This window comes from Gossypium hirsutum, chromosome D08 (genome assembly GCF_007990345.1).
Source record: "Gossypium hirsutum isolate 1008001.06 chromosome D08, Gossypium_hirsutum_v2.1, whole genome shotgun sequence".
Lineage (NCBI taxonomy): Eukaryota > Viridiplantae > Streptophyta > Magnoliopsida > Malvales > Malvaceae > Gossypium > Gossypium hirsutum.
This window is the reverse complement of record NC_053444.1, coordinates 44,554,254-44,571,975: the sequence shown is the minus strand read 5'-3', so window position 1 is coordinate 44,571,975 and position 17,722 is coordinate 44,554,254. Positions and strand designations below refer to the sequence as shown.

The window sequence follows — 17,722 nt, the reverse complement described above, 5'->3', positions numbered from 1 at the left end:
GGCATTTAATCAAAAAAAGCTTTTTTTTTTAAATTATCGAAATGGGCCTATTATTTAATTATTTATCGGAATGGTCTATTTTCCGGAAAATCGCATCCACGTCAGCGTGATGTCAGGGGACGCGTCAGGAAATCGTGGTCACGTTAGCAAATCGCGCTGACATGGCCGCAATTTGCCCCGCGCGTGAATAGTGCTCCAACGGTCAAAAATTTGACCGTTGCCCCCTCCAACGGTAAAAAAAACTATAAATACCCCCACCCTTTTTTTTTCCAAACTAATCCTCTCTCAAATTTCCTCTCAATTTCCTCTCAATTTCCTTCAAAAATTCTCTTAAATCCATATTTAATTTCAATTTTCTCTCAAGTTCCTCTTAAGTTTCTCTTAACTCCCTTTTTTTAAATAATTTTAAAAATATTTTTTAAAATTTTTTTAAACCGTAAAAATTTGTACGATTTCAGCAATGGCCGGAGAATTGACTCGTCTTGATAAGCATCACATATCGGTGGAACAAATGAAAATGGTAAGTATTAAATTTAATTTTTAAATATTATTTAAGAATTTTTTATTTATGCATTTTTAAATAATTATTAATTTTTTATTTGTTATAAAAGTTTGTAGATCGGGTATTGGAATGCAATATCCGGAATATGCATGCTCCTCCATCACCGTTGGTAGAGAACTACCTGCGGGAAGCGGGTTTTTGGCACGTGGCGAAGGTAGGCCGGGGATGCAAGGTGGACCCGAAACTAACCAGTGCGTTGATCGAAAGGTGGAGACCTGAGACACACACATTCCATCTTCCATGTGGAGAGTGCACTATCACTCTAGAAGATGTCAGTCTGCAATTGGGATTGCCGGTGGATGGGTACCCAGTCACCGGGTCTACCCAATCTAGCGATTGGGGGCCGGTGTGCTATGAGCTTTTGGGCGCTATTCCGGAGAAAATGGAGGGAGGTAAGATCGAGATGGGCTGGTTACGTGACACATTCCCTGATCCGGATGAAGATTCAACCGAAATTGAAAGAATCCGATATGCCCGGGCATACATTCTTCAATTAATTGGAGGTTATCTGATGCTCGACACGTCACGGAGCCGTGTACATCTAAGATGGCTGCTGAAACTCGTTGATTTTAGAGTAGCCGGTGAATTGAGTTGGGGGTCTGCCGTCTTGGCAACGTTATAACGAGAGATGTGCGGGGCGACGCAACCGAGGAGAGCAAAAATCAGAGGTTGCCTGTCACTACTGCAGTCGTGGGCACGGTTTCGCTTTCCATTTCTACGTCCTCGAGTGGACCACCCATATACATTCCCACTCATAACGAGGTAAATTTTATATTAGATTTTACAATTATTATGTAGATTTTTAAAAATAAAAGTATGCTAAAAATTTATTTAATTAGGTGGAACCATCCGGCAAGTCATGCTCGATTACCGTCCTCTCTTGAAGATATACGGCTTCTATTGGACCAATGGTCGGAAGCACAAGTAAGTATTAAATAAAATAGATACTTTCATACATTCGCTAGTCGATTGATATTTAGTATTTAGTATTTAGTATTATGTATATAACTAATATTTCTATCATGTTCATATAGTTTCAATGGACACCATACGAAGATCCGGCAATTCGGGCAGTAATCCCGGAAGGGTTCTTACAAAATCCACAAGCTTGGCACGTGAAAGTCTTGTTGATCAACTACGTAACCGTGGAGCCGCACCAGACAAATAGAGTGCTACGACAGTTTGGATGTAGACAACCGATTCCCGTGGATCCTGAGGTGTTTGACGATCAACACAAAGTCGACCTTCGGTAATTGAATACGGATTGGACGAGATACTGGTCCGAGTACATGGAAATGTGGGAAGATCGGTATGAATATATACCTACTCGGGAACCAATCATCGTTCTGGAGTTAGCGTGCGTTCCAAAATACATGCCATGGTTTAGGATCCATGGCAAGCCGTATTTACTAACGCCAGAGGAGAGGCAGCAGCAAATACGTGTCGAAAGGGAAAGGCGTGGGCCTCTAAATCCAAGACGACAAGACGACAAAGGCAGCCCATCAACGAGGCCCAGACATTCACCCGGCTCATCATCAGCGGCCATGTAATCACCAGGCCCAACGAGAGTACCTATACAGTCACCCGGTGCAGCAGTTCAACCAATGATACCTACGCAACCGCCTTTTCAGATGATGCCAGGTGCGTTTCCTAGCCCTTATATGTATCCTAACCCTTATTTGTATCCTTTTTCGAGTCCTATGGCAGGTTAGAACCAAATCCCCGGTTCAGCTCTATTTCCTGTTATGCCGAATGGACCGCCGATGTATAGGCCAGCGGCGTACGAGGGATCGTAAGAGGGGCTGTCGGGGAGCACTCCTTTTTACCAATCCCCACCAACGTATGAGTTTCAAACACCGTCGCCGTTCATGATGCAAACACCTCCACATACACTATTATTTGAAGGTGGATCATCGTCCCAAGTCCGACAACCAGATGCTGTACCAGAAGAACCAGAATCCCCGCCGGAGGAACAACAACCGCCGCTGGAAGCTAGAGAAAGGAGGAATCCACCGCGTAACTGTCGACGGCCGCCATGTGGCACTGAATCCCTCGAGCATAGACATTGATTGTTGTATTTAAATTTATTTGTACAAATATTTTGAATATTTTGATATTATTTGATGTAATAAAATAGAAGTTTATTTGATGTAATAAAATAGAATTTTTTTTAGTTATTTTGATATTATTTGATGTAATAAAATAGAAGTTTATTTGATGTAATAAAATAGAATTTTTTGAATATTTTGAATATTTTGAATATTTTGATATTATTTGAGAATTCTACTAACCATTAATACCCTTAACTTAAAAACCCTAACCTAATTAAATTAAAAACCCTAACCCTTAACTTAAAAACCCTAAACCCTTAACTTAAAAACCCTAACCTAATTAAATTAAAAACCCTAACAATTTAATTAAAAACCCTAAACCCTTAACTTAAAACCCTAACCTAATTAAATTAAAAACCCTGACCTAATTAAATTAAAAACCCTAACCTAATTAAATTAAAAACCCTAACCCTTAACTTAAAAACCCTAACCTAATTTAATTAAAAACCCTAACCTAATTAAATTAAAAACCCTAACCCAATTAAATTAAAAACCCCAACCTAATTAAATAAAAAACCCTAAACCCTTAACTTAAAAACCCTAACCTAATTTAATTAAAAACCCTAACCCTTAACTTAAAAATCCTAAACCCTTAACTTAAAAACCCTAACCTAATTAAATTAAAAACCCTAACCCTTAACTTAAAAACCCTAACCTAATTAAATTAAAAACTCTAACCTAATTAAATTAAAAACCCTAACCCTTAACTTAAAAACCCTAACCTAATTAAATTAAAAACCCTAACCTAATTAAATTAAAAACCCTAACCCTTAACTTAAAAACCCTAACCTAATTTAATTAAAAACCCTAACCCTTAACTTAAAAACCCTAAACTAATTTAATTAAAAGCCCTAAACTAAATTAATAATTTTACTTTTACATAATGTTAGATTTGGAAAAATATTTTGACTGGTACTAACAATTAATAATTTTATATAATTTGAAATTTTTACTAACCATTAATACAATTTATCAATTAATAAATTTCACAAACTTAATTTTTTTACAATTACATTCAACTATTGCGATTAGGGCATGATCGACTTGTATGGCCTGGATTTCTACACCATCCGTACAACTTCGTTTGACTGGTTGTTTCTCGGATATCCATATTGTTACGTATTCTAGTCGAGCAAGGTCGACCTTTTGGTTTGCGACGTAATTCTCTATCCGGTAACAGCTTAAAAGGAGCAAGAGATACGGGCGGCCACTTACGCTCATCTGGGACCGGTGGGAAAATGTGTCTCCAGACATTGTATATGTTTTCTAATTTGTACACTTCGTCCACATAACTCATCAGATCCAGACGGAGATTCTGACAAGCTGCAATAACATGCGTGCATGGATAACGAAGTGCATCAAACATCCCACAGTCACAAGTCCTATTTCGCAAGTGTACACAATATTGCCCGCCAACAACACCTTGGTGCTGTCTGTCAAACTATGTCACGCGAAACCATAAATTGTCTCGATCGTGACACACTGTGTGCATGGTGTTTGCCCTCGCCTTGGCCTTGTTAATTTCTTGAACTACCTTACTGCACCATACATGTCCTCCCTGCATCTGGCCTGTATAACTTGCTGCTCGCTTTGGAAATAGCGCCGCCAAACAAAAATATGTCTCTCGCACAACTGATGTTATTGGTAGATGGCGCGTTCCTTTAAGAACAGAATTTATGCATTCAGCCAGGTTCGGCGTCATATGGCCATATCGTAGGCTACCGTCTTATGCTTGTGCCCACTGTTCGAAACGTATGTTACAAAGGTAGTCCGCTCCTTCTCCATTAATTGAACGTAAAATTGCCAACATCTCGTGAAAACGATCTTTATTTATTTCATACCCTGCCAATATAAGATTATAGCGAATAATTTATACCACTTCTACCAATAAAACTAATTCAAATTGACAAACGAAATAACACAGATATAGACTAAATACCCATGTTGGTCACTTGTCGTCGTTCGCTCTTAGATGGATATTGCCTGTAGTAGTTCGAAGCAACGTGTCTTAGACAATATCTATGGCGTGTGCACTGTCATAAGCTTCCCTGTCTATCAAATGCAGCTAGTATACCGGCGCCCTGATCTGAAATAACACAGATATCAGGTTGGGGGCACACATGCCTCCTTAACCTAGAGAGAAAGAAATCTCAATCATCAGATGACTCCCCCGGTGTTATTGCAAATGCAATTGGAAGAATTCTCCCACCGCCATCCTGTTCCACTACAAGCATTAGCCGATGAGTATACCTACCGAACATAAATGTATCGTCAATTTGTACCAAAGGCTTGCAGTATGGAAATGCGTCTTGGCATTACTTAAAGGTCCAAAACAGGCATTTGAAACTTGGCATCCACGTAGCAATCGGCCGTTGTAGTACGCATGTTCCGTTTCAAGGTCTGTGATGGCACCTGGGACGTATCTCTCTAGCACCTGACACCACTGCCATATTTCATTATATGAGGCGTCCCACCCACTATGCATCTTCTCCAACGCCTTTTGCTTAGCTATCCAAGCCTTGCGGTAAGAGGGCGTGTACCCCATTTGGCTACGAATATTGGCAATTAACACCGGCACTAAAGTCCTTGGATCTGCTTTTACCGTGGGCAGTATCAAGCTAGCTAGCATAGCTGAATCCATCTTGGGATGATCTTGTGAAACACCTATAAACTGAGTACATTAAATAATGCAACATTGTATAATAAAAGTATTATTCAGAAACCGTCAATACTATACCTGCAGCACATGTATGTGAACCTTTATACTTTTTAATCTCCCACAACCCTGTCCTTCTCCTTAACGAGGCGTAGATTTTCCATGAACATGTGCCGTCTTAGACCGCACACTTCGCCTCAAACTTATCAGATTTGGATTTAACGACGTGGTAGTTAACGCCATTTTTGATGCTATGTTGTTTCAAAGCACCAATAAAACTATCCTTGTTGGTAAACTGATTACCAACTTCAAATTCACCGGAATCTACCCCCGAACTTGTACGATCACGCAACTGGTGTGGTAGATTTGGAAACTCTAACGCATCATCTGCAGACAGATCGACATTATGCATGTGGGCTGAAGGGGAGTATGCTCTGAATCATGGATTTTCTTCTTCATCTGAACTCCTTTCAGCATCTTCAGGTTCTATTGGAATAGGCTCCGGTTTAGAAAATAAGCCAACTTCTGCACCATCCGGCCCAGGCTCTCGAGGTGGATCCACATCGGAGTCATCTTCTAACCTATAATCATCTGCAGCGTACGAGGTCCCCTCATCGGTTGACGCCGTAGGGAGCACGTCATCCCTTCTTCTGGGTATTTGATAACGTCCCCAATTGGATGTAGATTGCCACCCACTAGAACTTGATGCCGTTCCCCAGTACGTATTTCCAGCATCAAACGTCGAGCCACCAATGTACATGTCCCATCCACCGACAGAGTGTCTTGCAGGGGATGTGCATTCGACACCGCTACCGAACATGGGCTGTTCCGTATTTTGTAACCCGCTAACCGAGTGTCGATCAGGGGTCGTGTATACATTTCGAACACCGGTTGTAAGTACATCAGTTGGCGATATAAATTGTACATATAACTCCATATAAGGTGCTCCACTAGCAAGATGAGTCTGCACCATTGCCTCCAAGCTACAAGCACCTTTTATGTCGAATGAGTCATATGTCACCGGATCAACAGAAGAACAAAATCGATACGTGATAGACAGAACTTTCATTGGCGTTGTTCCGAAAATTTTATGCCTAATTCTTTTACGAAGTTCTGTCAAATTTATGTTCTGGTTAAAAACCAGTCGCACCGTATTCTCCGACAAAAAAATAACACCATTCTCGGTGTGGCAAACCTCACCATCGTAGTAAATAACAGCACTAATACGTTCACTCATATTTGAAACTCTAACTTTCTTAGCCTCTCTAAATTGTTTCTGCTGTGACTTATGCATTCTGAGAACATTTTCTGCCTAATTTCTAGCATCAGCCCAAACATGCTACTGTAGCAAAAGCGCGTCCACGAGGGCGCGATTTTCACAAATTCTTCTCAAATAGCATCCTACTCGAAGCGATTTTATACTATTTGCTCAGAAACGTCAAAAAAAATTATTTCTTCCATGACCTACAGTAGCAAAAGTGCGTCCACGAGGGCTCGATTTTACAAATTCTTCTCAAAATAGCATCTTGCTAGAAGCGATTTTATACTATTTGCTTAGAAACGTCAAAAAAAAATTATTTCTTCCATGACCTACTGTAGCAAAAGCGCGTGCAGTTTCACAAATTCTTCTCAAATAGCATCCTGCTAGAAGCGATTTTATACTATTTGATCAGAAACGTCAACTCGAAATTATTTCTTCTAGGACCTAAAAACCCTAAGCCCTAAAAGCTGAAAAAACCTAATGTGGGAAAAACGACAAAATTGCGTCCCACGGAACGCGCTATGTGGCATGAAATCGCGGCCACGTCAGCGCGCTGACGTGGACGCGATTTCCCGAAAAATGGACCATTCTGATAAATAATTAAATAATGGGCTCATTTCGATAATTTAAAAAAAAGGGCTTTTTTTGGTAAAATCCCCCATATTATCATTGCTTTGTTTAGTTTGCATTTTTGAATAAAATTTTTGTTTCTTTTTTTAAGAATACTTTTTGCTGTTTTTAAAAATTGATACTACTATGTTACCATTTTGCTCCCTTGTAAAAATATAAATAGTTTATTTTTTACAACAAGCAAACAACCTCTTCTCTATCTTCCTTAGCTCACCTCTTTTCTGTTCAGAAAACTTTTCCAATTAAATTTTCGACCAAGTTTTCAGCTTTAGTTTCTAGTCTACTTTTTTGAATATTTTTAAGAAGAACAATATCAATTGTGTTACACCTTTCACGACACAGTGATTATTTTATTTATTTATGCTCAATTTATTTATTCCGTAAGTGTTAACTATTTCGTCTTGTAATAATATATTTCCAACATGTATAACATCCTTGTTTACATATATCTACTTGGCATTTGATGCAGTAGAAGCTTATCATTAGATACCAGCTTTGGCTTGAAAACATGAAAAGATCAGTTTGAATGTTTGATCTTATTAAAAAAAAGGGCACCTGAAAGAATTGAAAGCCTATGAAAACATTTGATCCAGCAAAAGAACCAGACCCATGGCATATCCAGGATCAAATCCAGCCTGCACAATTAACACAAAAACCTCCAGGCCGAATGAAATGCCTCTTTTTAATGCATCCTTTGGCCTTATCTCTGCCACCACTCTCTTTGTCTCATCTAGCACTTTACATGATCTATGCGAATACGATCCTTCAATCACATATGCATACCGTTTATCCGACGACCGCCGGTAAACATATGCAAGCACATTAGAGTTGGCATTTAAAATGTTAATGCTCTTCTTTACATAGAAAACTGGCTTTTCTGATGTACAAAATTCACCTACTTCCCCTCCATAGATAAGCCAAGTCCCTACTAGCCTAAGATTCTGTCAATAAAAATGACAAAATCAAGCTCCAAGTTAACTATCATGCATCTATGAAATATTTAGGGAATACATGAAATTATATATATATGTATATACGGTACCGTGCTTCGTCGCATCGTTAGGATGGGTTTCCCTGAGCCGTCCATAAGAACGAGTTCCATGGGGCGTCCTCCCACGTAAGTATCAACTCGATAAACTAAATTTCCATTTGAATCAATCACAGTAAAGCCTTTACAGGTAACTATAAGTGATTTTCTCCAAACTGTTACTGATGTGCACAGATTGCCACCTCGGGTTTCGACTAACTCCGGTTGCTCTTGGTGTTCATCATGGACTGATCTTGACAAAGATTTCCTGGAAATAAACATATTTTGTTCATATGTTTCTCTGTATATAACAATTTTGAGAAGGCTATGGGGAAAGAAATATATTTATAGGCGCTATATATATAATAAGACCAACCCAGGGTTCCTCGTGAAAAATACGAGAGAGACAGCTTTTTACCTACTGTGATGCCTCTTTTTCCAAAGACAATTTTGATGGGATTAAAGAAAGAGTTGGTATTTTAATCTCACAGTGTCTAGATTCCAGATATTGTTAATGTTGGAAAATCCTAAGATTCCATTTTTTCACTTGTTTCAAGTATTTGTTTGGTTGTTATTTCAAACCATTAGCGTGAAATTGTAGAGAGACTTACTGTTTCTCTTACACAGATATCATTCTGTTGATGTCAAACAAATAAAACAGAACAGGGAATGGTGGAGACCGATGTCCCCGTCCCCTTTTGTCAGATTGTATTTGTACGAGAATACTGTTATGTCGTATTCGGAAAGCTAGTAGTAATTTCAGTCGTCGTTGGTAGGCCAGCTTGGTGGAGACGTTGCTCCCAAGGCTATTAATTGTTGCTCCCAACAATGATGAGAACAAATAAAAGACTGAACTTTAATGCGAAGACCTCTATTATTAACCTGGATGCAGCAGTATATATGCTTTAACTTTCTCCCTATATTTCATATCATATATGAAACATAATAGAGTTTATGCTTCCAACAAATGTATTTATATATAACTCAAAAATAAGTGCTTAAATGCCTTCATCACAACCTTTCATGTTAGAAAGGTCATGAAATGGACATAATTTTTCAGCTTTGAATTCACAATTATTTGAAAAGACATTTGTTGGGAAACTAATGGACACCACTTCCCAAATTCATATTTAAAACATGAAAATTAGATAAATACCGAAATTTTATATCAAAAAATATATATTATATACAATAATGTCAATAGGTTTCCCCAAAACCAAGGAAGCTGCAGGTTTTGGATAAGTTTTAACAATCAACTATTTTATAGTTGAGTTGAGAAAGTTTAGAATGGACTGATCTAGAAAAACTTACTAGATTTTTCCAATAAAGTGGCATTAAAATTCAAGAAGAGCCATCGAAATAATATATAATAATATTAATAGCATATTCTCTTCAAACACGTCTTTCCTTTAAGATGGAGATTAAACTGATTTTCTCCTCTTCCATCACTCTCCCTTCGAACTTTCCTGGTTTTGGGACTCTTTTCATTGTCACTATCTTGAGATTGACAGTAACATTTATATAATGCCTGGACGGACAAAATCTGTGGTTTCTTCTATTTTTCTTCTGCTTATTTAGTAAGAAAAATAATATAATTTACCACAACGATTTTTTCCTTCTAGACACACATAATTCTAAATAAATAAATTTGACAAGTATGTGATGGTAATGAGATATATTGAATCGCTCTCACTGACAATGTGCTTATCAATTCGAATGTAGTTGTTTCTCTTCCAGCACAGAGCAGTTTTATGTAGCAAGATGTTTTTGGTAAGAAAGCAACAAAGCCTTGGAATGTGAGTAAATTAAGACAGCCAAAATCATGATCAGAGGAAGAATTTTGTTCAAGCTTAGATTTGTGTGGGTGGCTCAAGAATTTTATAAACATTTGTTATTGTCAAAATGAGACGGCGCCTTGATTAGGAAGAAAATGGTATGGTGGGGTCGGTTAGAGATATTACATTTCCATAGCAGATTTAGCAAACAGGGCCTTGTAAGTGAGTAGTTGTCAAACCATGTACAGGTTGAAATTGGCCATTTTTAAGATCTCACCGGCTTCTGCGCTTATTACACAAACAAAAATGTCCTTCATAGCCTTACTTTTATTTATGGTTTAATATTTGCATGCCAGCAGTGTCAGCACAGAAAATGAAAAACATATCATATGTTTGTGCAGTTTCATTTTCTTACATTTCCGGGTTTTACTAAGAGAGAATATTCTTTATTTTATCACTTCATATAATAAGTGATTTCACTCTCTAATATTTACTAGATTAGATTTCTCACTTTTGTACCTAATATTTTAAAAATTCCCTATTAAGGTGGAGTTTAGATGGGTGGTTGGGTGCGGTGCAATGCGTTGCGTTCAGTTTATTTTTTGTCTTATGCTACAGTATCGCTATAGTATCTAATTTCATCGCTACCGCTGTATTTATACAAACCGCAAATAAATGTACTACACATCCAAACTAAGCCTAAACTTTCCTCTTGAAAACTTAGACATTAATCAAGTTATAAAATATTATTTACTCAATGCACTCAAGATATGTTCCATCATGGCTAATTTTCATAAATATGCTCGAAAAAAAACAATTGAGAAAGTAGATTAAAATTTTTAAAATTTATTGATCTATATTGTTTTTGGAGAGCGAAAGGAAAACGCATCTTATAGGGCGCGTTTTCAAGAGAGAAGATAAAAATGTGTCTTATTGGGTGCATTTTCACTGCCACATCAATTAAAATGTGCCCCGTAAAATGCGTTTTCCTTTCAACGGTAACTATTCCAAAGGTAACTTTTCCAATGGCTAAAAGGATTCCAACAGCCAAAAGTTTTTCTATATAAACCCCTCCAAACTTCATTCTTTTCAACCAAATACTCAATACTCATTCCCCCATCCTAAATTCTCAATTCTCAATTTTCAATATTTAATTTCCAATTTCCAATCCTCAATCCTAAATTATTTTTTTGATTTTTTTTGAATTTTATTCTCTTCAATTTTATTTTATTCGTTAAAATTTTTTTAAATGGCAAGTCAGCTTATTCGTTTGGATGTCAAGCATATCTCCAGCGTTCAATTGCAAATGGTAAGAAAATATTATTAAATTATTTAATTTTAAATGGTTAATGATTATGTTTAGATTATTAATTTTTTATATTTATATACTCAGCTCGAAGATTGAATTTTGGAGATACATAAACAATTTAAGTAAATGTGCACCAGAAGTCATTTATCGACATTTGCAAGATACAAGATTTTTATATGTGGCTCTGTAACACCCCTAATCCGTCTCCGCGCCAGATTAGGGTTACGAAACATTATCGATCAATGGGAAAACATTTATCATCATAACATTTTATAAATTAATCTCAGTCAAAAAGCTATCAAACATATACATTTGGCCCCTAAATCGAGCCTTCAAGGCCCTAAAAATAGCTTAGAAGCAATTCGGGACTAAATTGAAACAAATCAGAATAATTGGGAAAAAGTTAGAAAAATTGGAAAATAGAGGTCACACGGCCGTGTGACATAGCCCAAGCCGTGTAGCAATCGAACAAAGATTCACACGGTCTTGTCCCCACTCGTGTAACTCACTAAGTAGGATCACACGACTGTGTCGCAGACCGTATGCCAGGCTGTGTAACTTTCTGACTTGCCACACATGGCTGTGTTGCAGGCCATGTGCTAGGTCGTGTAACTCACTAACTTAAAACACTAGGAATTTACACATGACACAAGGTCGTGTAGCTAGGCCGTGTGTGTCACACGACCATGTAACAGCCTGTGTCCCAGGCCGTGTGATCCAAAAATTGACCCTAAATTCAAGCCATTTCAAGGCCAAACCATATCTAACCAACCATTCCATTAGGCATACATTCAAGAGACTTAAACATCATTTAAACACACTTAAACATACTATTTCAAACATCCTATTTCATCTAACCAATATGCCATTCAAAGGTACCACATATGTATCCCAAAACATCATTAACAAACAAATCAATTTGAACATATTTCAAGCACAAAACCTAGTTCATTTAACTACCACATGATATCACAAATGACCATTTCCAAGCCATCACAAACATACCAAAAAAGTCTTATATACAAGCACTTAAGAATGACCAAAATGACCTAATTTGAACAAGCATTAAAAGTTCATCAAACCAAACATAAACTTCAAAAGTATAAACATACTAAATCAACCATTTACACATTCATGAACTACAATTACAAAAGGTCCTATACATGCCATATATAACCTTGGCCAAGTTACTCAAAAACTACAGAAATGGTTGCTGAATAGTGTGATTGATCTCCGACAAGCTTCCAACCGATCTAGCTTTCGATAATCTATAAAACAAAAGAAAGTAACTACGTAAGCAACGAGTGCTTAGTAAGCTCGTATAAACTCAAACATAACTTACCGTTTCATTAGCACAATTCATAGATTAAGCATATGATAAAGGATGAGACAGATGAACGTAGAAGCGGATCTTAAAGTTTGTCAAAATTGCGGATTTAACTTAAGGCTCTAGACTTTCGGAAAGAAACTTGGATTTTGACACATACCTAAAACGAAATAGAATCCAAGTCAGATAAAACAATTAAAATAAATAACTACAATAAAATAATATATCAAAGATTAGAATAATAAGGAGGCAAATAAAGAAGATAAATAGAAAGATAGAACGTGACGTGTAGAAGTCCTGAGAAGCCTTTGAAACACGAAGAATCCACAACCCCCTTCAAGCGGCTCTAATTTCCCCTCCAATATAGAAATCTTGGCAAGAAAAAGTTTGAAGATGATCCCCACAATCTAAAAAGATTGTTAAAACTCTTCTAAAAGAAACTCAACATAAATTCTTGAAAAGAAAAACTCAGAGAGAATTTATTAACTCAAAGAGAAATAGAATAATAATGAATTGTATCCATTGTGTACAATGCAAAAGCCTATATATAGGCTAGCTAAATAAATCTAAATAAAACTCTTAAGTATACTAGAACTCTAATTTAATCTAAATAAGAAGAAGTTTTAAACTAAACTTTCTTGTTAACATAAAACTCCTAAATAACTTAAAATACTTAATAATTATAAAAAATTCAGAATAAAATAATAAAAAATAATAGGAGCTGATAAATATAATATTGGGCTCCTATATAAAAAAAGTAAGCCTAAAACCCGAACCCAATATGATTTAAACTCGAATTAAAAGCCCAAAAATCGTAATTCCCGCCATAATCTCGTTCAAAAATTCTGCTCGAGCAGTCTTCACTAAAATGGTCATAACTTGTGCTCCCGAACTCAAAATCGAATGGTTCAAAATGTGTTTCGAAGCTAAGAGATAGATCTTCAAACGACATGGTGACATCTCAACCTATAAATTCTAGGATACCATCGAAAAAGTCGTTGTAAGTCTGATGATTTTCCAAGCTTAAAAATTGGCAGCTTTGGTGATTGGAATTTAATAAAATTCACCCCATCTGTGCATGTATCATTCTCCCTTTCCTCAAAAAGATTAGTCCTCGAATCTTGTCTTTGATCTAATCCTGATTTGATTTGCTTAGCCTTTAACATTGTTGTTGGGCCTTGAGGTAGTGTGAGTCCATCACATTATGGGTCTGAAATTGTGCCTTGAGACTCGCATCATTCCCCCCTTCCTCAAGAAGATTCGTCCCTGAATCTTTAGCTGCATAGAAAGAAAAGGGATAAGAATAAATAACAATAAAATGAATAAAATACTTACCTAAGCTTTCTTATGCACCAAAACTATCTTTAAAATCAAAACTATCTTTAAGATCAAAGATATGATTTTGATATCCCAAATCAACACTAGACAAAGAAATATTAGGCACATGAGAGTTCAAGTAAAAAATAACGTGTACCTTTTTTGAATATGCATGGTCATCCACAAGAATTTCCAACGATGAGTGAAGAATTTCTCATAATTATAAAAATCAAGTAGTTTAATATTATTACGTAAAAATTCATATTAAGAGTCTAAAGTAGAAAATTTTGTTATAAGATCAAATGCATGAGGGTTTTTTAATAAACCTGTCGAATGCAACAAAAGTAAACTTTAAATACCTAGATAAACCCATAAAATCAATTAAACTTTTAGACCATTGTTTATTGAAACTTGACCAATGAGAAAGCATGTCGTAAGAAAAAATAAAATCAGTAGCATACTTATAAAAAAACATTCAAGGTATGCCTACATATTTCAATTTCCAATGTATCATTACTTTTCTTACCTTCTAACACCTGTGGAGAATTATCAATATTCAACTTACCTCTTTCCCACAAGTAAAATCGTCTATCGATGGTAGAGTAATATAATTGTGTAACAACCCAATTTTTTAGTGGTGTCGGAAAAAGTGATTTCGAGGCCACCAAATCTGACGTGTAAGTTCGTAAATATTATTATCTAATATTTACGAATTAAATATGGTTTTGAAAAGGGTCTTTGAATTGGTAATTTGTGTTTTATAATGATTTATTAGGTCAAGTGGTTTTAGAAAGTGAGGTATCGAGACCTCGTTTCTATAAACCGAGCTATAAATACTTACGGAGTGTCATTAAGGTAGTATTAAAGTTTTGTTGAAAAATTTTAACGTTCCGATAGCTAATTAATTAAAAAGGATTAAATTGAAAAAGGTGCAAAACTTGCTAATTATAAGAATTAAGTGATTAAATAGTTAATTAATAAAAAAGGAAGGACTTACGGAATAAATAAACCTAAATGAAAGAAAAAAATAATAAAATAAAGCATTTAATGGAAAAAATTGTAATTTTTAGGAAATTAAAATGAAACAAATAGAATTTAAAGTTTTCTAAACAATTCATCTTCTAATTTTGGCCAAAAACAAACATAGAAGAGAGCTTAAGCTAGGTTTTCATATTTTTGCTTCATGTAAGTTCAATTATTACCCATTTCTTATAATTTTTATGTTTTTGAGATTGTTACAATTAGGTCAAACTACACCGTATCTTTATTTTTGATTTTATTGAAAATTTTGAAAGTTTCCATTGATGAATATTAGATGTTTTTGAGGAATAACATGGATTTAGAACTTTGATTGTGTTGCATGATGATTTTATAAAGTGATTTTGTCAAATATTGATTTTAGGATTAAATTGTGAAAATATCAAAATATTAGGGTTTGATAGTGAATTTTGGTTTATTAGGGACTGTATAATGGCGTATAATATTTGAATAAATTATTTATTAAGAAAAAAATTAGTTAATTTGATAGATTAACTAATTAAATGATTAAATTACAAAAATTGTAAAAGTTTGGAGTAATTGTGTAAATTCGAAAAATAAAAGGGTATTAATTGTGAAATGAATTGGAAATGAAATATATGCTAATGAATAAGTAATTTTGTATTTGAGATCAAGATCCCGTAGATACTCATGAAAAAGGAAATATAGTAGAATAGTCCCTAAACTTCTACAATTACTACAACTCAATCTAGGAAAGTTCATATGATTAAAAAATTTAATATTTTGTATAAATTGATGAATGGTATTATTTATTTATTCTATTGTTGGAATTGAATTATTGTTGGAATAATAATATTGAATTGGATTTCGATTTGAATGGAACGCGGGATTTGAGTACATTCGTATTTTGGTGTATGATGCTATTGGAAGGAGACAACGACATTTTTCTCAAGTAAATCGGGGTTCAGCATTTGTTGCAAACTCTCATGTTTTACTTTCTGTTTAGCTCTTATGAGCTTCTGTTAAACTCCTATGAGTTTCTATTTAGCTCTTACAAGCTTCTGTTCAGCTCTTATGAGCTTCTATTCAGCTTTCGAGCTTCTGTTGGCGTATTCGAGAGGACTAGCTCTTATGAGCTTCTGTTAACGATGTACTCTTATCCGTAAGTCGTTCTTCGAATGAAAAAATTTTGGTAAGGTGATTTATCTAATGAATTTGAAAGACATGTTATTCATTTTTATATTGATTTGAAAACTAATGTATTTATCAATAGAAGTTATGAATGACAGGAAATTGTCAGTGAATGACAGGGAATTGACATGAATGATTTCATTTATTTGTCTTGTTATAGTAGGTTTGGTAAAATTTTTGTTTAAACCTTCGAACTTACTAAGCTTTATTAAGCTTATTTGTATTGTTTATTGTCTTTGTAGATTTTCAGAAGGTTGGACGATTGGATCAGCACTCAAGTCACACTATCTAGCTTATCTCGGTAGTTTTTGAAACATTAAATACGGTTTATATGGCATGTATATGCTTTTGTTCGATTTTGATAAAAATTTAACTTATGTAAATATTATGAATAGTATTTTGTTTATATAACCAACATACATATTGATATGAAATTAATGTATGAGTGTGATGTTAGTATAAGTGATATAAGTATATATATAATTGATTTAAAGTGAACTTTGGTAACTTGGTTAGATAGGTTAATTAGGTAAGTTGGGAAAGTTGGTTGACATTTTTCTAAGTTTTCATTTGAGGTATCTAAGGGTTTATTAGTTGTATGTGGTGATAATATATGTTTAAGACTTGATTTTAGTTTGTGTTGAATGCCTTGTTATGGCTAATTGATGTGCAATTTGTTGAGGTTAGGTTGGTGTCAACTTGGGTGAGAAATGTGGCTTAGAAAATGGCCTAGTTTCGTCCACATGGGTAGAGACACGGGTGTGTGTCTCAGTCGTGTGTGACACACGGCCAAGTGACTCCCCTGTATCTTTTAGGAATGCAAGTCAGTATGCTCACACGGCCTAGCACACAGACTTGTAACTTGGCCGTGTAACCCAAGTTAAAGAGTTACACGGGTATGGACATGAGTTGAGACATGGCCGTGTGTCCTTATTTCGAATGTCTACACGGCCTGGCCACACGGCTATGTGACCCCTGCAATGTTGAAAATTTTAAAGATTTCTAAAAAATTCTTTGAGTACCCGATTTAGTTCCGATTTGTTTCTAATATGTATTTCGAGTCTTGATGGCTTGTTTAATGGACAATATATATATGATTTTGATTGGTTTTATTATGAGTATTGATATGTTATGAAATGTTTGAAATTTCTATCTGATTGATCCGTAAACCCTAGTAATGCTCTGTAACCTTGTTTCAGCGACGAATACGGGTTAGGGGTGCTATATTTAATGGTATCAGAGCTATGGTTTAGTCGATGCTTGGACTGAACGTAGCGTATGAAATGTCTAGAATTACATGTCATATAAATCTGTGATAGTGTGATATGTATGGTCTAATCTAACCTTTGTTTTCTTATAGATTATAAAGATGTCAGACGGATCTGAACGTGCTGACAATGATGAAGTTAACAGTAAAGTACCGACTTCTGAACATGGGACGAGTAGTAATGTCCTGATTCCTTCAGTCAAGAATGTGGACTTAAAAATATCGTCTTTGGGTATATGAACCAGTGGTTCAGTGAATTTATGCAAGAAAGAAATCCGGCTTCGTAGCCT

General features: G+C 35.5%; 1 protein-coding gene across 2 annotated transcripts; it reads right to left on the bottom strand.

Annotated features, from left to right (window-relative positions):
* Positions 1-7,602: 7,602 nt before the first annotated feature.
* On the bottom strand, positions 7,603-8,838 carry LOC121220088 (protein LURP-one-related 17). Of its 2 annotated transcripts, XM_041099271.1 has the most exons (3): positions 8,666-8,838; positions 8,263-8,515; positions 7,614-8,161 (listed from the first exon to the last, which is right to left on the bottom strand). In XM_041099271.1, exons 2-3 carry the CDS (start codon positions 8,320-8,322, stop codon positions 7,793-7,795), a joined length of 429 nt encoding a protein of 142 aa, XP_040955205.1. In that variant the 5' UTR covers positions 8,323-8,515; positions 8,666-8,838; the 3' UTR covers positions 7,614-7,792. The 2 variants fall into 2 exon arrangements, with proteins under 2 accessions (XP_040955204.1, XP_040955205.1); XM_041099270.1 differs by lacking the exon at positions 8,666-8,838 and having other exon boundaries at positions 7,603-8,161; positions 8,263-8,643.
* Positions 8,839-17,722: the final 8,884 nt, after the last annotated feature.